The following is a 21,784-nucleotide window of genomic DNA, read 5'->3' on the forward strand; positions in this document are numbered from 1 at the left end:
TACCGCGTCCTTCGAAGGATGCAGCCCCCGAATTTAAACACAGCTAATGAGAAACAATCTAAGAACAGAAGTACAGAGGACAGTAAAAATGCATGGATGTTGTCCTTAGTCTGCCCCAGGTATCAAGGATGCTTTGGTTGCATCCTTGGCAAACAATTCAAAAAGTTAATGGGGGGCACAGTCTAATTAAAAGGAGAAACGATCATGTAAGCGAATTTTAGCATTTTAAATATAAACTAACTGTCAGTGTCATGACAAGGGCAGGCAAGAGGGTGAAGGGAGTCGTGGAATCAGGGAACAAGGGATTTATTAAGGATAAACATGATCAGGAACACAAAGAACACTAATAACATAACGACGTCAATGACCGGACTGCGGAAACATACTCTAGCGCGGACTTAAATACACAAGACTAATTAACAACAACTAGAAACAGCTGTTAACACTGGGATTCCACACGAGGTAATAGGGTGTGGCAGTCAGCTTCCAAAATCCTGATAAAATCACAAGTAACTTTTTGCAAACATATAATCTAAAATGCTTTCATTGCAGGATAAATACCAGCACCAAAGCCACAACATACAAAATACAGCAAATGCCTTTTACAAAGGCTATTGAGATCGGCATATTTACTAACCTGTACCTGTACAGTGCTTGAATCTACAAGAAGTTCGATTATTTTCGATCTGAAAACTGGTTAGATCTATTCACTGAAAAGTACCGGTTTGAAAGAATAAATTGCACATCTCTATTAGCAAGACCGCTCTTGCCAAGACCACAAGTGTGATCCTTGCTTTCTTGATATTGAGAAACACCCATTTAGTTTTTACTGGTTAACTTGGAAAAATAAATGGCATACCTGATGATGGGGTTCTATAGGCCTACATATATATCCATCTTCTGTAACTGCTTGTTTCATTTAGGGTTGCAGGGAATCTGGAGCCTATGGAAACTAGGGCAGGGAACAACCCAGGATGGGGTATCGACCCATCGCAGAATAAAAATTTCACCAGTACAGATGGAAGCAGAGGTGCTGAGGGTGAATATGAATATTTGTTAAACATAAAATTTGTTAGTGTAAGTTCTGAGGGTGAGGGAAAAAATGTAGTGGTACATTAATTATATCACAATGGCTCAGAGGCTGCATCATGAAAATTTCTCCAAGAAGACTACTATTGTTGACTATTGTTGACTACCGATGATGGTCGTATGGGCTCAAAACATCTGTAGTTTAGCACTTCTACACTGAATGAACACTGGCTGAAGCAGCTAACATGAAGAGTTGATTCCGGTTAGAGAATCAAAGGACTGGAGGTCTTCTTATATTTCACTGAACTTTAATTAGCCTTGAAAGTAGATGAATGCCTATAGCACGGCAAAGTCTTTCCCCAACCCTCAAAAGGCCGGTAACTTCATCATACTCAGGTGCCAGGGAATACAGACGACTATCTGAGGGAACGGGCCATTTAGCCTTAAGAGCCTTTACTTCCTGTGGAAATGAGTCCTCTTGGGCCTGGGCCAGACAGATCCTCTCTGCTGCGATGAAGTCTGATGCCGTACATGGGAGGTTAGTATCAGAGGCAGCCACCCCGTGAAGCTCCTTCCAGGTTTCAAACTGTTTAGGGTCAGGCAATTGTGTATTAGTCACTGCTGAAACAATTGTAATGAAGGCACTCTTCTTGAGTAACCTTGATCTGGTTCGACCCAAGCACTAGGCTTGATCGGCTGTTGGTCAGGAGTTTTCAATAGGAAGTCCGGTCCTAATCCCCATTGGTGGGGCTGCATTAATGCGGCCAGGATCAAACCCCTGGTAATGTGGTCTGCTGGGTTTTGGGTTGAGTCGACATACCTCCAGCTATCCACGTCAGTCAGGTTCTGGATCTCGGCCATGCGTGTTCCCACAAAAACATTATAGCGACAGGATTCAGATTTCAACTAATGCAGTACGGTGGTGGAATCTGACCAGCAGACAACCTCGTGAATTGGGAGAGTCAACTCTGTCATTATCACCCTGGCTAACTGAGTACCGGTCAGTGCTGCACTCAGCTCCAGTCGAGGCATTGATAGGCATTTCTTGGGCGCTAGTGGGACCTGGCCAAGACAAAGGCAAGGTGAATATCCCTGCTGTCATCTGTAGTGCGCAGGTAGGCTACAGAGCCGTATGCTCTCTCTAGTGCTTGCAGAAAACATGGAGGGCCCTGATAGCAGTATGTGTATCAGCACATGTTGGCGTGTAGGGTCTTGGGAACTGTATCTGAAGGAGATTCAGGAGTTCTCCAACCCAATTAAGCCACTGGTCTCATAGGTATGGGGGTTCAGTCAAGTGATCCCAGCCTAAGTCTTGCTTCCAGAGGTCCTGAATGAGAACCTTTGCCCTGGTGGTGAACGGGATGATAAACCCCAGAGGGTCATACTGGTTGGTGTGGGTCTTGTACAGGTTCCTCAGCATGGGCTGAAGAGGGTCTGAGGTGCGGTGTTTATACCCTAGCGTATCAATGAGACAGTTCCACTGTAGATTAAGCGTGGGCTCTTGTAGGTCAGTACTGCTCCGTGACAGCCACAGTTCATTGCTGGAAGATCTGGCGTTCGGTGGGAGATGCTCTACGACTGAAGATAAGTTGCTTGCCCATTGCCTGATTTCAAAACCTCCCTCTGCCAAAACCTGTCTCAAACCACCCACCACGGCCCAACGGGATTCGGTGTGCTATGGAGGCAGTTATCAACATAGAATGCCTGTGTGACAACTTCTGCCAATCCCGCAATATTGGCCTTATGATTCTGGACGTGTCGTTAGAGGACGTAGATAGCACAGCAAGGGCTAAAGGTTGTTCCAAAAGGAAGTACTTGCCATTCATAGATAGCCAGTTCCTCTTCCTGTTGCATGTTCCTCCAAAGGAAGCGCAATACTGGTCGATCACGAGGCAAGAGGCGTACCTGGTGAAACATACTTTGTATGTCGCCACTGACTGCAACTGTGTGCTGGCAGAACCTCAGCAGGACATCTAGTAGAGATAGTCCCAGTGTTGGGCCAGGCAGCAGTTGTTCATTGAGTAACTGACGCTGATACTGGAAGGAACAGTTAAAGGCAATCCTGTCCTTACCATTGTGATGCATCATGTGGTGCGGGATATATCAGGACTCTGAGGTCTTATCAGCTTCCTCTGGTCTGATCTTGGCCACATACCCCGCTTGTTCCAACTTGCGCATTTCAGAGCAGTAAAACTCTGCTCTGGTGGGGTCTGGAGCAAGCTTACGCTCTGTGCTGCGGAGACTGGGCAGTACTGCTTCCTTTGGTGCATAAAGAACAATGACTGGTGAGTGCCAAAGGAGAGGTGTTGCATAGAGCTGTACACCGTCTGTGTCAACCCTGACAGTGGCAGTTTGCAGCAGGGTGTAAGCTTGCTGGTTTAACTTTGATCAGGTTATCGCTTTCTCACAATATGGCAATGTGTCAATTTGCCATAAGCGCTGTACATTTTGAGGCAGCTCTGAATTGGGTGAAGCAGTTGTAATATGTAGACATTGTTGTTCATCATGCATAGGACTCATTACGCCTTGAAGTGTCCATCCGAGTCGGGTGCATATTGCGATGGGTCCTCCTAATGGGCCTTGTTGAATGGGTTGTAAAGGAGTGAGTAGGTGAGGCATGTCGAACCCAATGAGCAGTAGTGGCTTCGCTGATAGGCTTAATCCATCTGCGGAGAAGGCATTGGAAATCAGGTATTTTTCAGAAGGCCTTGATAGCGAGGACACCTCAAGTGAGTGGTTATTCCCTTTAACTGTTTTATGTTGTAGTGGACTGTCTGCAATTGGAAGTAGATGAATTGTTTGTAAGTGACAGCTGGTTGTTCAGGATGTGAGATGCAAATGTGTGTGTGTGTGTGTGTGTGTGTGTGTGTGTGTGGTTTATGGGAACAGAAATAAAGTTTACATTAGTATTTAGCCATGTTATAGATATTACCACATCAGAACAACAAGTACTACAATGATACTATTAAACATGTTATCTACATAACAGCTGCATCGCTGTTTATAGCAATAGGAAAACTACGACGGTAAGTTTACTTATTAAATACTGCTCGTGTAATGCTAGGTGAACAGTAACCGGCAAACTGCATAAATGTCAGTTTCTTACTACATAACTTTAAGTCTAATAATCAGTGTAAGACAGGCAGAAATAAGTACAAGCAAGGTAATAAGCGCTCTTAACATAACTTACTTTCTTTCCATGAATGCACGTAAGGGACAACAAACAGCGAGTCTCACAGCATTCAAAGCACATTAAAGGGAAAATAGGAAAGGTAGCGAGTCTCGCAGTGTGCAACGCTTAAACCGAGAATGGGAAACAAAACACTTAACTTTAGTTCCACCCTTTAGACTTTCTGACATGATCTGTCATATCTTCATATTACTTTCATACTGCTGTGACAGAGAACTCTGGAGAGATCCCAGTGCCGAGCAAGCAGGTAGCTTTATTAGAACCAGGGCAAACAGAAGCAGAATAGAGAGACAGAGATGTGGTTGGGGTCATAGAGCGGAAGGTCAGATAGGCGGGAAGTCAATACAATAACCAATAAGATTGTAGAAAAGGTGGGTCCAAGCAACTAGAGGAGGTGGGACCAAGACTTTTGATTGGTTGGCCCGACCCCTCTAATTGCTTGGATGCACCTCCTCTACATTCCGATTGGTAATCTCTCTGAACCAATCATTTTTCATTCCACCCTCAGAACATTTGTTGTGCAAGTAAAACTCCCATGAGCTATTGGCAAAACGCAGATATTACTCCTGGAAAACAACTTCTTCTACTAGACCAAGCAGAGCCAGGGGTAGAAACATTCTTCATGTACAATTACAGATTTAGTCCATTAATTTATCATTTTTTCATACAAGTGCTATTACATGTGTACATAGTACCCATGACAATTCAGGAGGGCTGAATACTTTCTCTGCTGAACAAGAGTCAGGAATTCCAGTTTCCTAATGCAGTCCAAAGCATGCAGTTAGGCATAATAACACTGCAAATTGCACCCAGTGAGGGTGTGCATGTGCCCTGCAATTGACTTGGTATCCCATTCCAAATGTAATAAATTAATTAAAGTAAATGACAGTTACTCAGATTTGCCATGTGTGATGAAAACAGCAGCAAGTGTAAAGCCCTAAGCCCATTAAAAGTCTCATAAGAGGTTTTGCGTGTCTCTGATACATTTCATTATACACCACTCAAAAATTAAAGGAACACTATGAAAACACATCAGATCTCAATGGGAAAAAATTATGCTGGATATCTATACTGATATGGACTGGGTAATGTGTTAGGAACTAAAGGATGCCACATTGTTTGATGGAAATGGAAATTATCAACCTACAGAGGGCTGAATTCAAAGACACCCTGAAAATCAAACTGAAATAATGATGGACTAGACTACTCCATTTTGCCGAAATTTCATTGCAGCAACTAAGTAGTTTGTATGGCCCCCATGTGCCTGTATGCATGTCTGACAACGTCAGGACATGCTCCTAATGAGATGACGAATGGTCTCCTGGGTGATCTCCTCCCAGATTTGGACTAGGGCATCACTGAGCTCCTAGACAATCTGAGTTGCAACCTGGTGGTGTCGGATGGATCGAAACATAATGTCCCAGAGGTGTTCTATAGGATTTAGGTCAGGCGAGCATGAGGACCAGTCAATGCTATCAATTCCTCATCCTCCTGGAACTGCCTGCATACTCTCGCCACCTGAGGCCGGGCATTGTCATGCACCAGGAGGAACCCAGGACCCACTGCACCAGCATAGGGTCTGACAATGGGTCCAAGGATGTCATCCCGATACCTAATGGCAGTCAAGGTGCCGTTGTCTAGCCTGTAGAGGTCTGTGCGTCTCTCCATGGATTTGCTTCCCCATACCATCACTGATCTGCCACCAAACCGGTCATGCTGAACAATTGTTACAGGCAGCATAATGTTCTCCACAGCTCATTTCGTAGGGCTCTGGCAGTGCTCATCCTGTTGCTCAAAGGAGCAGATACCTGTCCTGCTGTTTCCTGGAATCTCCTCCATCTCCTTGAGACTGTGCTGAGAGACGCAGCACACCTTCTGACAATGGTACGTTATTGACTACCTGTGCAACCTCTGTAGGATCCAGGTATCACCTCAGGCTACCAGTAGTGACACTGACCGTCGCCAAATGCAAAACTAGTGAAAAAACCGTCAGAAAAGATGAGGAGGGAAAAATGTCAGCGGCCTCCACCTGTCGTTTAATTGTTGCCCCCCTAGTGTACCTGTTTCATTAACACCAAAGTAGCTGAAACTGATTGATAACCCCCTCTGCTACTTAACTGACCAGATCAATATCCCAAAAAATTTAACTGACTTGATGCTATACTAAAGTGTCCCTTTAATTTTTTTGAGCAGTGTATAATTTCATAATTTCTAAATTATTTACGAATCATCTAGGTCACTGGTTAAAATAGACTTATCACCTGAGAATGATTGGTATATGCACTGCTGCATAAAATGTACATAATACCCCCGTAGCGTAGGGTTCCCTACGAGTCCTCGAGATTCTAGTCACAGTCCAAAAACACACGACGGTGAACTGGAGTTACCAAATTGCCCGTTAGCGTGAATGGTGTGTGAGTGTGCCCCGCGATGAGTTGGCGCCCCAGTTGGGTTGCTATAGGCTAAATGTATATTTTGTATTGATATGCCTAAAAACATAACTGAAACTTACTTGCAATTTATTATGTCATGTATGCTCTTTTTAGACTCCTGGCGTGGCTTCACCGGCGCACCGAACGTTCAGCATGAATGCGGTCGCTCTGGGTGTGGATTACGCAAGCAGTGATTCAGGCGGTGCCACAAGTTTCTGCTGTCACTCATCTACTTTCATTTGATCGGGTGTTTTATCGTCGTGTTCATCTACTGGCAACTGAATATATGTCAATTTAAGATTTTACGGCGGCACGGAGATACTCAGATAAAACACAAATAAATGGAAGAATATGGCTTAGCTGCCAAATATGGTAAGCTATATGCACCATCAGCTTTTACGCTTCCATTTACGTGGTGTCTATACTGCAACGTATGGCAGTACTTAATGCTTGGGGTTAAAAGTTAACTTTTTATTTAAAGCCATGTTACAAATATTGAATGTCACGTTTGTGTTGTTTTTCTTTATCTTTGTATTCTTTCTTACTTGTATCAAAAACTTCCAACTGGAAATTCTCTATTAAGATGTACTAAGCCGGTTATTGTAATCACGGTTATAATGACAAATTCACACAAGAATGTATTCAAAATTGAAAGTTTTTTAAGCAACTGAATTATTCAGTAACTAAAGATATTCATTGACTACAAAAACCGGTTAGAAAATGTATGGGTGGATGGATGGATAAGGAGGAATAAATATGGATAAGGATATGGGCATATAAAACATTTTCACTACAGCACATTTGGATTGTTATGAGATATTAGTACTATTTTACGTTTCAGGACCCGTTTTTCTCAGTTGTATCAGGGCTCTGAAGTCTCGCGCATTGACCGTGAGATACTCATTTCGATTAATTCACACACTCACATAGCACATCTTGTGTTTCTCACGCTTAGAAGTAAGGACCGCGGTTAAGTTGGTTTTATATTCTGTATTCGCTAGGGTTTTGCCATTCAAACTGCTCTATCTTACTGAACATGGAAGTAATTCCTTTCAGATTATGCTCGGATTGTAAAGTAAAATGCGTGGAATATTTCACACTTATAGATATCAACATGAATGAAAAATACAAAGAAAGACACGACTATTCTATTGCTCACAAAAAAAAACTGCAAGAAAACGTAGGAACTGTCTCGAAAGTGCAAAGACCATCACCAGAACACCACTTGTATGTCACCTATAACCGTCTGTCAGTATTGCAGTTGGGTAAATTGTAATAACTCCTTCATTTTAAAACAAATCAACATTGAACCAAGTTCAGTGTGTTCACCAAGTCCTGTCTAATCTTTCACACCCTGAGTGAAAATTTTCTGAAGAGTGAAAGAACACTAACTAGTTTGATGGTATGTTACAGCCTGAAGATCCTATTAAAAAACCATATTTAATAACCACAAATGGCTTCCCTTCAATTTTTTAAAAAGAAAAATGGGTGTGAAAGATTATACAGAACTTGAGGAACTAATTTAACTAGATTTGATGTTTGATATACAATTTATCCAACTGCAATACTGATAGCCGGTTGTATGTCACATACAAGTGGTGTTCTGGTGATCTGCATTGTACTTTGAAGACGGTCCCTGAGTTTTCCGGCAGTTTCGTGTGTGCAGAAGGATATTCGCCTCTTTGCTTTTTATGTTTTTATTCATATTGCTGGACAATGTGAAGTTATCTAAAAGTGTGAAATATTCCCCTCGTTTTACTTTCCAATCCGAGCCTAATCTAAAAGGAATTACTGCCATGTTCAGGAACATATTGCCGTTGAGATTGCAAAAAACCTAGCAAATATCGAATATAAAACCAACTTCACCGCGGTGATGTACCGGATAACGCCCCCCAAGATGTCCCGTTATATGGAATTAATGGAGTAGGCGCAAGTATACGGAGTAGTTTTCCGCCGAGTTCATAGTTATCCCAAGTTATACAATGTTATATATAATAGCCATCTACTAGCCAATCAGGAAATAGCATTTGTTATTTCCGGGGGAATTACAAAACAAGCTACTATACTGTACTGTACTCCCGCTGCAAGCACGTTATTAACCATGTTATTAGCCATCGGCTAGCCAATCCGAAAATAGCATTTGTTTTTCCGGGTAAGTTTCAAAATAAGTTACATGGGATCTGGCTGCAAACACATTAGGTCTATTTAATGGAAAATTTGTGGTTGCCTCGAGTAATACAGCATAGCTGTCTTATAGCCTGCTGCATCACCTAGGCAACCCTTAGAGCTTAACAAGTAGCATTCAAGATACAATACTTTTACTTTTTTTTTTAAATTAATTGAGACATAGCAAGCATGTAAATTAGACACAGTTTAATGGGCATTTAGTAGCAACAGAAAACCCAGAGAGATTATTTTATCATGGTTAAATGGTTAACGCCTTGACTAATGTCATTCAACTACTGACACCCAGTAGCTCTGGCTCCATTGACTTCTCAGTTGATATGGTTTCACTTGGCATTACCGGATGCTCAGCTCTTGCATTTTACCTTCAGACTCTAGCTACCACTAGATTCTCTAGCTTTTTTGGGACTAAACACTGGATTTTTATAGCTGTTGTTCTTGTACTTGTTCCTAGTGACATCTTTGTTATTGTTCCTATTATTATTCACTATTTTTGTTGACAGCTGTATTCTTGTGATGTATTACCAGTAGGACTGGGAATTGATAAAAAAATAATGCTAAGTTGTCTGTGATTTATCGTGATTAATTAATCCTTATATCAAAAGTAAAAATTCCGTAGTAATAAATCCATTGCAAAAATTACTGCGATAAGAGAAAAAAAAACATAATGACATAATTTTAATATACCTAAAAAGTTAAGGTACTGTCAGTTGCTCTACCCAAAAAACACTCTATTTCACCATAGTATATTTCTTTCAAGCAAATTCACAAGTTTGTGAGAATGACCCATGTTTTAATATTTATTTAATGGTTTAAGTTAAACTTATGATATACAGATTATTAGTTTCAAACAAAAATACTTCTTTCAAGCAAGTACAGGATGAATTTTTGTGCTTTCAGAAAGACTCCATGTCACAATAAGAAAAGATAAGGTTTTGTATCAAAAGAAAGTTAGATGGATTTTTTTAAATCAGACACCTAAGCGAATATTTGCATATTCCACAAGCGTATATAATAGCAAGCGCTCAACAGACGAATCGACAGATAGTTTATTCCATAAGTTTTTAAGGCATAAGCCTTCAATAAAATTTAGCAAATTACGATATTTTTATACCATGTATGCGCTATGCTCCTACTAGCAATTATAAAAAAATTTAATAAACCAGGTAACATTGGCTTTCCATGGGACACTAATCTGAATGTTTTGATTTTAGCTCTAAATACTGGAATTCTATGTGACGTCATAACCTACACTGTCACTCTGTTTACAATGAGGAAGGAATACCATACACTACCAGTCAAAAGATTTTGCGCATCATCGGTTTTTACCACTTTTCCATATATTTCATAAACAGCATATATTTTTTATTTTTGTTAAGCATTCTTTCTAACATGGAAAGAGTATGTAACAGTGCATGTCTGATATCTGATTAACTGGTTGTGTGGTGATGGCATACTAAAATTCCTGGCTATGATTTAACTTTAAAACCACTAGTTAACTGTTTAATTTCAGAATGCCTCATTGTTTTCTGCTGTTATACCTGCTAGAGGAGGTTATTTTGATTAATCAAAGATATGACATCTTCTTGCTAATAAGGGTACTCAAATGGTGAACATACTGTAAAAAAATTTTGTTAGCAAAGAATATTGAGTGTATTTTTACTAATTATTAAGTGAGTAACATGCAAATGTAGAAAATTTCAGGGTGTGCAAAAACTTTTGACTGATAGTTTCTCTATTAAAATCGTTGCTTGTACTATTCTCCTTTCTGGGTAACAAAATGCTTTAATGCCGTCCAAGAAATAATAACAAGTTGTGGCTTTAAAATTAAGGCAATGCGTTAACGCCAACATTTCCCAGCTTTAAGTCATACTCGTGGGTTGTCTAGGATAAGGGCATCTGGTGACCCATTCACATGAGCACATCTGACTTTTGTAGTTTTGGATTTTAGCCTGTTGATTGTGATCAATTAAACGGGAATATTTGGGGCTTGCTGAAATTCGGAAACTCCCAAACAAGGCTTAAACCAAAAACAAGACTAAAAATAGTTTAGATCACATAAAATCATGTAATATATGATTATTAGTAATACATAGTATTTGATAGTGTGAGTGCATCTTTAGTGTTAAATGTCTTGGCTTAGGTAGGCCACGCTGCGCCTGTTTGTCTCACTCACGTGTTAGCTGCCTTTGGTAACCGTGGAATCTCGCGTTTCCCGCAGTAACTTTTAAACTCTTCAGTGGCGTTAGTTTTGCACTTTTATTAATTGATACAAAACATAGTGGTTCGGTGCGTGCAGTACAAACTTAATAAATAAAGGAGTATAATTAAGACGGTTTGCGTGTTAAACAAAAAGCTTTTGATAGGAAATTACAAAATTATTTGACATGCGAAGTGTTCAATACAGTACTGTTTGTTTAGAAATTGGTTATAAATAGACTTGTATGATATCGTTCAGGCTTGCAGACTGTTATGGGTTGAGGTTAGGGCTGCCTGTCCTTCGCGAATTTTAACTTTCCCGGAGATCTGCCGCCCCTACCCTCTCGAACGTGAGGGGGTTTTAAATAAGAAAATTTTGATGTGAATGCCTTCAGCTGACCACACACACATAGACTAACAAAACACACATCCAGTACATCAGGGTGTTTTCTTATGTGCAATTTTTCATTGATTGCAATTCCACGGTGTTCTACATATATTTTAATTAATATATTTTCACTCTGTGCTATAGTTTTTACCCTATTGTATTTTATTTTAGCTGCTCTATTCTCCCACTGTCCACTTTCTGCCGTGACTATGCAAATTTCCCACTTGTGGGACTAATAAAGGATTATCTTATCTTATCTTATCTTATCTTATCTTATCTTATCTTATCTTATCTTATCTTATCTTATCTTATCTTATCTTGTCTTAATGGAGTGTCATGTGCTGGCTGTTGTATTACTTAAATGAGGCCCAGTTAATTATTTACATATATTACACGGGGCAAAATCAAATATAGAGACTACAAGTTCTTTCAAAGTAGTTTCGTTTGCTCACCTGTACATATGCACTCCCTAGGATAGCCGTTCGGCTGCCTATTCTGGGTGTCTGTTCTCAGCAGAAGCAGCCCCCAAGTGGAATTGTCTTGGTGTTGATACGAAGAGAGCTGAGGTATTCAAAACGTTATATATTTGGGGTAATAACCACTGACACTCAAGATCCAATTACTGTATACCTGTTGTAATAACGTCATATTATCAGTCAGATACACTCTTTCAACGCTTATATAACAGCTTGGTGTATTTCAACTTGTAATGGTGCTAGTAATTGTTATATATGATTTACATGTAGTGTCAAACTACAGGTCCATATATTTCATTTCAATATTTTCAGTCCCTGGTAGTGCTCTTCTGAAACTCTTTGGAAAATCATTTAGCACAAAATGCTGCTGTAACACACTGTATACATCTGAACCTAAGGCGATCAGGCGACACTTACACATGATGGCCGGGATTTATTTAATACATTAACGGATGGCGAATGCAATCCTCTACAACGTAAACTTCTTAAGATAGCATTAAAGAAACGATACCAAGTAATAGCCAGCGTAAATCATATTTAAAGAACGTTTGGGAAAATGCTGTACACTTCATTTTAGATATTACTATATTTTAGATTTTTATTTAAGTCTTAATTCCAACATACAGTCACAATGCGAGCGGTTCGGCTGAATTCAGCCACGTCAAATTTCCTGTTGAGTAATTAATTTCGTGTCTTGTCCTTTTTCTTAGAATCGATTTTTGTTCTGTAATTGATAAAGGTTAGAATCGGTACAACAGGGTGAACGGAACACGGAACAAGGTGAATGTTCAGAGGCGTTTTGAACTTTCTTTTTCCTTTTTGTTTCTGGTCTTCACTGGGACTCCCTAGTCCGTGAAGAGCACACGCCCCGAAAGACTGGCAGGAATTGGGAAACGTCATGGATATTTCGTGCAAACTTTCCGGCCTTTGCTCAAAACCATACGCCGCAGTTTCGGGAAGGTTTAAATGCCTTTAGAGAAACATTTCGAATAGAACAAAACGGACAGATAATGTCGCAGGCGGAGAGTGGAAGTGTTGGATTTGAAAACGGGAAGATGACAGGTATGCAGAAACTGCATTCCTTTTCACAAAGCTAGTTATTTTTATGACATATGAGGGATTATACGACTGGTTATTCTGAGTTTGCGGGCGGTTTAGTTCCTTTCTGATTTGTAATAGGCTAAGTATTTCTAAGTGAAATAATCGCATATTGTTCTATATAGCTGTTCCTCTGTGGTCTACTCCCTTGTACGTGTTCTGACAAGACGTCTACACCGGGGCTTCAAAAAAATTGTTATGGCACTCGAAACGCCCGATAGTTTCCTTCTTCCAGGAACAAATCTTATGCGCTAGCACTTGGATGAAATGTATGACAGTAAATTGTGTTTTGCAGATTTTGTTGTACAGCACATGACGGGCAACCGTTACACTTAAACTTTACAAACAGTACTGTTCTTTTTCGTGAATAAATGGGGGTGTATTATCGCACAATGATCATAATCTTATGTGAATCAATGCAAATTGAAAGAGCATTTTAATGGAGTGCGATCTGTGGATGTCAAACTCTTTTAAGCTACAGTGACGCCATATAATGACCGATTGTTCTTTCGGGATCTACTGGAATCCTAAGTACATAAGAGAGGATTGGGATGAATTTAGGGCGAACTGATCATTTACTTAATTCGTCTAATTCCCTGATTCTAAGACACAACACATGTCGGCTAAAATGGCGACATTTAATTTTCACGTGAATGGTCGTGTTAAATACAACACTACAATTTAGTTCTTTCTTTTGATGAAGCAGATTTTACCTACAAACTGTGACTTGATTAAGTGAGGCACGATGTATTGCTATAGAAATGCTTCCCAGCCCTGTACTGTGCAGGACCTGCATAAGACAGGTAATTTCAGGCAGAGCAAAACAAGTTACAGTTAGCCATGCATGAGATGATGGACTGAGATTAACTTCTGAACAAGGCTTGTCAGAATATCAGTAACAGCGATTCTAGAAAAAGGGAAAATACAGATTGAATGAAATGTAATTTGTATGGTTTCCCAAATAGCGTACTGTAGCTAATTGTATTGTGCATAGCCAGATCTGTACTGGGATTAATTATTTTTTCCACTGGGGGTCTTACCTAGGGCCAAGATATTTGTGGTATATATTTTCTGCCTTCAGATTTTGTCCACAGTTGTATGCTCACTTGGGTCTTGTGTTCACAGCCGATGATGAGGTTCAAGACTTGAGGTCACATATTGGGGCTCAGACTTAGTGACGCTTCTTCTCACACGCAGACGTTTTAAATAGTGGTATTAAATAAAGAGGTCTGTACATCAGTCGCTTTATGTTGAATATAAGGCCACTAATTGACATCGGTGCCGCCATACGCACAAAGGATGGTCGTCCGTGGTAATCCATAACCTTTAATTAACCTTTAATAATAAACTTTAATTGCTGAACATGCTACGATGCCACCCATAATCGGTCCATGCCTTCCAGTTACAGCACCACTCCAAACACTGGTGTTAATGGTAGCCTATGCATGGGACGGTGATGCCGGTCGTTGAGACACGGTGTGGGATCACACGGGGTGCTGTAGAGAGTCCAGTACCTGTCTCTGGATGGCAGGCGCAGATGTCATGGGGTTCTGTAACGCTGGCCACACAATACGACGATCCTCCCTTGGTGTGGTCTGTGTTGGGCGACCGGAACCTTCACGACGTGTGTGGGTGCCCTCACGCGCCCATTAGTTCCAACATTGGGCGACTGTGACATCCGCATACCCCACATGCCGGGCAATTGGCCGGGCAATATGACCATCCGGCCTCATGCAAAGCCACAGTGCGACCCCTTTCAAACTCCGGGAAGCGCTGGTAATGCTGTCTAATGCGTCTACAAGGCATCCTCTGTGTCTCGTCACTAGACGTGTCAGGTCTTTGCAAATCAAATCATTTACATACCCACCGCCTTCAACACGTGTACCAAATTACATCCAAATCGGACCATTACTTCTGGGTGCTTAACTGAGTGTGTGTGTGTATATATATATATATATATATATATACTAGGCCTATAGGGAACATTTGTTCGGTTTGCCCCACATGTAGGGATACTGTTTAAAACCATATACAAACAAATTATTTAACCAATTTAGAGTTATATGTTTATTATTTATTATTATATTGTCGATAGGCCTAAATGGACTGCGATCATTGAACCACGTTCCAGTCTCAAACCAGCGTCCCGATGACATGTGTGTTCTCCGGATATGTAGGCTATGCATTAATAATAAACATAAGGGCTGTTTTCCCTATTTACTTTTATGTGCAGTAATTGGTAAACTAGTAGGCCTAACTGTACCTAATTACTAATTTTCAGTATCTTGATCCCGACTGTCCCCAAAATGAATGATGCGCAATGCCCTGGAGATATATCGTTCCACTATTCAGTGGCAATAAAATTAGTCGGTAAGAAATTTAACTGCAGCAACCACGCCACACGCCAAAATTTACAGTGAGAAACCCCCAGTAAGCCAGCATTAGGCTTGGGCGGTATGCTTAATACTGTCATATGTTGCAGACATCATACTGCAGTATGCTATGTGATCTGTGTGATAGTCTGGCAGTGTTTTTAAAGGCAGGATTATGGCATTTCCTGATAAAATTAGCCAAGCAGGGTTGGGGGGGGGTGTTACCCTAATATGTTTGTTTCCAAGTTAATTAAAGCTGCATTGTCAGCTTAGGCAGGTATAATACACAGTGAAAGGAAATGGCCGGACAGACTTTGCAGTGCTGAAGACAGAGTTTTGCTCTTCTGAATTTCTAACATTAATATAGCAAATAACCATGTCAATGCTTTAAGACTTAACACTTGCCTTCAAAGGAGTGACCTTGGAAACTGCAGGATCACAGAAATCCCATCCTGAATGAGGACTTATGGAAAGTACATGGATGGATGGATGGATGGACTGTTTGCTCGACATGACATTCTTTTCTGTTCTCAGGCTTAGAGGGGAACACAGATGTTACGTTCATACAGACGGGGGGGTACCTGACAAAGATACGTTCGGCCAAATGGCAGAAGGAACGCTACTACAAGCTTCTGGATGACTTCAGCACCGTGTGGTATGAGTCGAGGAAGATGGTGGGGCGCAAGCAGACCTGTAAGTGTCTTTTCTTCCTCACATCTGACAAGCTTCACCTTTAACATACATAGCAGATGCTTTTGTTCAAAGTGTTATATAAGTGAGACAAACGGCACATTGCAAACATTTATGCTGTCAAGGAGACGACTATACTGTGAGGAAATTACCAATATGTACCTTTGTTTGTCACTGGGGCTGTACCTTCAAGAGTCTGCCAGTTGTACCCTTAAAGCGGTTTTCAGGCCGAACGCAGCACGCGCTGCACTTTGAAACCTGTTATTTCGTATGGCTCCCGCAGCGCGTGAACGGTTTCGCCAGGTGTGTTTTGACAGTTAACGTAGTTTGTCGGCAGTCGTATGTGTGAGACAGCGTGTAATAACTTCAGACCTTCTTATGTTTCTTAATTGAAAGAATGACATACGGAGGTATAGTTTTAATACACATTGTATTGTTACAGTAAACTTACATTTTCTCCACTTATATAGAGGATGAGTGTACAATGAGCAGGGAGAACCTCAGGGACAGATATATAAAGGAAATAAATAAAGTGAGAGAGTGGTGCAGGGGAAGACCAGGAATCATCCTGGTCTTCCCCTGCAATATTTGACCATCATGAGCTTCCTGGAAGCCTCATGTCAGGGAGAGGGCCACCTCCTGTAACATGTCCCCATCCCTGGAGAACAGACCCTCTAGTCCCCAGGTCATCTCTGCTCCTTTGCCAGCGTCAGCACCTGGCCCCGCCTCTGATGCTGACAGTCAAGCTCTACCTGACTGCAGTATTTCCCAGCACCCTGACTACCTCTTCACTTCTGGCCCCTGAGTCTACATTACGGGAGCCTTCATCTTCAGCCCCTACTGTGTCTCTGGAGCCTGGACCATCCACCTCAGTATACTGCACCCCAAGGCCTTCCCCAGCACCCTCCACTTCAGAGGGGTCAAGACAGGCAAAGAAAAAGGCAGAGAGATGAGTCTGAGAGCAAGATCTTGAAAGTTCTCGAACAGTCTACGGATGTGTTATTTCTGCCCCACGTCTAAGAAACCCGCCACCAGAAAAAATAAGTGAATTGAAAACTGAGCTAGTGACAGCTTTACACAGGGAAGGCAGATTAAGTGACACATTTATTTTTGAGTGTTTCAGTTTTTTTTCCACTGTTACTTTTCCAAGCCGATTAGTTAATTCCTTAAACGTTCGTGGCCTTTCAAAAAAGATTTTTTATTATGAATTAAGCTACTGGATGTAATGTATATTATTATTATAATTATTATTAAACAAGTTCATGTTGCATTCCTCTCATGAAGTGATTTATAAATTACTGCACCTTGTCTATTAAAATTTGAAGTCGAGACAAATATTTGGTGCAATCACATTTCAGTTACTGTTTTTGGTTAATTTTATGGTACATATCTAGCCATGTGATGCTGCATTTTAAGATGCAATGGTTTTTTTCTATATAGTAATTTCAGTACTTACTTTCCATCAGCATTGATGAAGTTATTGCTTTTGGTTTTATAATCACTACAGAATGACTATGCTAGCAAAAATATGAGTTTTACCAATTGAGTTCTTAAGCTGGTCATACATGCTTTGGGATTGCACACAGTAGGGGATTGACTTCCTCTAACTATGAATGCACAAGCTGATCAAACCAAAAGTAAACTGCCCTTTACACGAGTCCATGTATGGTTCTTAAAAAAGCCTTTGTTATTTTGATGAGGAAGAGGAGCAGCATGTGTGGCTTGCAGAGATGATAGGTGGGTGTGTCAGGCTGCAGTCTACTGGCAGGGCCTCTCTCCGGCGGCGGAGGGAAAGTAGCTATGGCCTCCCGGGTGGAGGAGCTGGCACCCGCTCTTCTCAGAGGTTGAAGGGAAGGGATCTTCTCTTCTTCGTGTGAAATGGGAGCTTCTGGTGTGGAATTCCACCACTGAAGGTTGTGAAGGGACACTGCTGCTTTCACACTAGCGTCCACCATTGTGGAGCTCAGTTACTTTAAATAAATGCACAATGAGGAATATTTTTGTACCATTGGGGGTACATTAATGTTACTTGTACCTTGGGGATGTTCCTCAGAGTCCATTTCTGTACCTAAAACTACACTAAGACTTTACCTACAATTAGGGTTCAATTGGCAGACCATTGAGAGTGACAAGCAAAAATACAAATTGGTACTCTGACTATGTTTGTGTAAGTGCTGCTAGGCTGAGCTTCCAATAAATGGCCCGGTACAGAAACAAATAAGATTATTCAATGACCAGAAGTGCAACATAAGAACATTCAGGGAACCTAAAGAGGCATCGGGGTGGTAGAGGAATTCATGAAACAGATGGGTCTTCAGGCATTTCTTGAAAGTGGAGAGGGAATCTAATGACCGAATGTGGTTTGGTTGCTCATTCCACCATCAGGGAACCAGACAAGACAACCATCAGGAGTGACTCTTCTTGCATGGTAGAGGGAGCTCTAAGCACTGTTGGCTTGCTGACCAAAGGGGGCGAGATGGAGATGGTTGGCTTTTTGATGGAGATGGGTGCTTGTCCATTTATGGCCCTGCAAGCAAGCACTGAGGACTATAATTGATGAGAGCACCAATAGGGAGCCAATGAAGATAGAGAAGGAGGGTGTGGCATGAGGACCCTTAGGCTGAATGAATATTAGATGTAGTGTCATTTTATGAACTCTTAAAGAAAAGTAAGAAATCCTGAAGTATTGGGGGGGGGTTGTGAGAGGCACAGCAGGTTAGTCCTGCGCCCGCTACCCCCAGGAGGTGTCAGATAAATGTTCTTACCCTGCATTCAAATCCCAAGCTCCCCTCTGAATTGGAATTGTATACAACTCCGGAAAAATTAAGAGACCACTCCATATATTTTTTTTTAAATCTGAATTTTTAAATCATGGTTTGATCCTGGTTCCGCTGGCAGAAGGCTACACGGCAGGTCACTTCCAGGCTCAAAATTTCTAAGACAGCAGTACATGAGAACAAGGTGAAGCAGGAGAAACCAGCCAGGCAGTGGGCAGAAGCGACTTTCTAATGTCAGAGATGACGTCAACTTATCCGACAGCTTCTCATGAACCGGAGGATGACATCAAGTGACCTTCAAAAGGAATGGGAAGCATTAAGTGCAGGTGTGAAGTGCACTGCTGGAACAGTTCTTGTCAGGCTATTAGAAGTAGGACTGTAGTCCCATAAAGCACAGAAGAAGCCCTTCATTAATGAATCACAGACACAAACCCATAAACTGAAAAATGAGTGAAACTGTGCTGTGGTCTATTAATTTTTTTTCAGAGCTGTATATTGCCTTGTGCAGACCAACGTGGCTCCGGAGCTGGTACCGGGCTTCATCCCCAATCCAGAACTGGTTCCACATGTTTCCACCACAAAAAAATGGCCCTAAGCCAGAAACAATGGGTCCAGCACGGCAGTACAGAAAAACAGGTCTCAGAATTTGAAACCGTAACATCAGCAAAAGTGGGACGAGGTATCGCGTCCAAACCTTCTGCATACCCGGAAAATTCAATCCATAATTGATATAGTTTTGTCTAATATTACCCATAATGACAGGGAAACTTGCCAGATGATTAATGGAAAAATGTTATATGGTTTTTTTTTTTTTATTTTGTGGAAAATGCAAGATTGACTTGCTGGCCAGATTTAATAATACATAATAAACATGTCAGAGGTCGAATAAATAAAATATTGTGGCGTTCGAGTGGTGAAGAGTTAAGTGTCTAGCCTATTATTGTGTGATGCTTTAAAGGACATCGGTAAAGCAGTGAGCGAGAATAAATTCACTAAGACACAGAGACTTTATGGAGACAGACATGAAAACATGCAGTAGAGACAGAGCACAACAAGTCATATCCTGAAAACTTTGGTCCGGCAGCTTATAAAATTTTTTAATGTGGAACAGACCTGTCACGCCAAGGCTCGGGCGAACAGGCGATCGTGTGGGCGGTTGGCCAGAAACCAGGCAGGATCGGGGAAATCGGGGGTTTATTTGGGGAAAGGATCACGGGGAACATGCAAAGGCTAGGGCAGACCAACACTACGCACATGAATCACGTAATGACGGACAAGGGTAACCAGAAGGACCAGGACTTAAATAGGACATGACAGGATCAAAGTAATCAGACACAGGTGGAGACGATCAGGGAAGCACACGTGGGTAAGCAGGGGGCGTGGCACACACGAGGAGCGGACGAGCCGGGCATGACAAGATGAAAATGAATGAAAAAAATGGAATACATATGAACCTTTACTATACTCTCACTTCAGCCTATGTAGCATTTCTGTTCCATTCTTTGTGGAAATCAGTGGAAATGTGGGCAGGTTCTCAAAAGGTACCAAGCAAGAACCAGCCCAGCATCTGCACTAGCATTGGCTCCGTGTTTGTGGAAAGGAGGCATATGTGCGTGCAAAGCAGAGTAAGATGGGATATGTGAAAAGAAAAGATACAGCATCGCAAATACAGCATCATGTCATTCTGTAGTAAGAGCAACATGTGAGAGCAATAAACAGCATGAAAAAGTGTCCTCTATTCTCATTGCAGATGTTTTCAATGGAATTTTAATTGGATATCGGCCAAGAGAAAGAGGAAATTAATACTATAGATTTCTAGCAATCTAGGCTGTGTCTAGATTCTCCGAGGGTGGGGTGTGTGTTTCTGAAATGTTTTTCGGCTTACTGCATTCCTGAAATGGTCAAAGTTCAAATGGAATGCTGTAGAAAAGCAGGTTTGGACAGGAGAGACTGACACACACTTTGTCAGTGTGTGGCTCAGCAGGTTCAGACACTGTACTGCATGATTGGAAGGTTGCTGGTTTAAATCCCAGGGTCAGCCCAGTGATTTCACCATTGGTCCCCTGAGCAAGGCCTTTAATCCCCAATCGTTCCAAAGCCTGGCTGATACTGCTTTCCCAACTGTACGTCACATCTGCTAGATCAAAGTTCCCCAGTCCTGGACAACCCAAATTAACCGGAGATGTCAGCTTTTAGATATAACCTCTTATAATCTCTTATTTCAAATATGAATCCATTACGATAATTTCTACTCTTAGCAAAAACTCCACGCATAATATGTTGTTTAATAAACTGCTCAGTCATGCCTTAAATTGAGATTAAATTCTGTGTTTCTTCTTATTGGTTTGAAAGGAAGCTATTTCCTTGTAACTTGTTTTTTACTTTTTAACATAATAGAAACACTGTATGCTAAGAATAAGAGTAACATGCAATTAATTATACAACCATTATCATAAAGCCAAAGTGCTTCTTAGGTCTGTGTGCAGTAGTTAATGCAATGGAACAGCTGTCATCAGAACAGAGGTAGTACTCCAACAAGGTTTCTAATATTTAGAGGCTATATGAAGTTTACAGAAATTAAGCAGTAATCTTTGAATAACGGAACACAGGTTGGAAGTCTGTAATATGGCTGGAATAGAGTACAGTCAAAGAGTTTAGTAGCGCATGACAGTTGCTGCATGCTGGGGGACTTGGAGGTTGTCTTCATGAGTGTCACTAGGGTTTTTAGTGGTACTGTAGGTGTAGATACTGTCCTGTTGACTGACAGGTGATTTTTCTTAATTGGATGGCATCCCAGCAGATGACGAGCATCATTGTGTTTGGCTGTGAATATTGAATAAAGTGGAGATACTGCTTGGATTGGATGTGACACAGGAGGACGTCCTCCTGTAGGGAAAGAGATCGTTTGCCGGAAATAGGATTCCACATAGCAGCAGCTGAATACCACCT

At 41.3% G+C, this 21,784-nt stretch overlaps 1 protein-coding gene and 1 long non-coding RNA gene across 2 annotated transcripts in view; both read left to right on the top strand.

Annotated features, from left to right (window-relative positions):
- The first annotated feature begins 3,565 nt into the window (after positions 1-3,565).
- On the top strand, positions 3,566-7,024 carry LOC125704968 (uncharacterized). Its single transcript, XR_007381308.1, has 3 exons — positions 3,566-3,758; positions 5,974-6,103; positions 6,766-7,024. It is a non-coding gene; the product is annotated as an uncharacterized LOC125704968 (long non-coding RNA).
- A 5,592-nt stretch (positions 7,025-12,616) lies between these two features.
- plcd1a (phospholipase C, delta 1a) overlaps positions 12,617-21,784 on the top strand; it is a 28,978-nt gene continuing 19,810 nt past the window's right edge. Inside the window, exons 1-2 of the mRNA XM_048970920.1 lie at positions 12,617-12,960; positions 15,903-16,061. Of these exons, the coding sequence (XP_048826877.1) occupies positions 12,909-12,960; positions 15,903-16,061 (211 nt within the window). The 5' untranslated portion in view covers positions 12,617-12,908. The remainder of the gene's footprint in view (positions 12,961-15,902; positions 16,062-21,784) is intronic.

The sequence above is a fragment of the Brienomyrus brachyistius genome, chromosome 1 (genome assembly GCF_023856365.1).
Source record: "Brienomyrus brachyistius isolate T26 chromosome 1, BBRACH_0.4, whole genome shotgun sequence".
NCBI classification, from domain to species: domain Eukaryota; kingdom Metazoa; phylum Chordata; class Actinopteri; order Osteoglossiformes; family Mormyridae; genus Brienomyrus; species Brienomyrus brachyistius.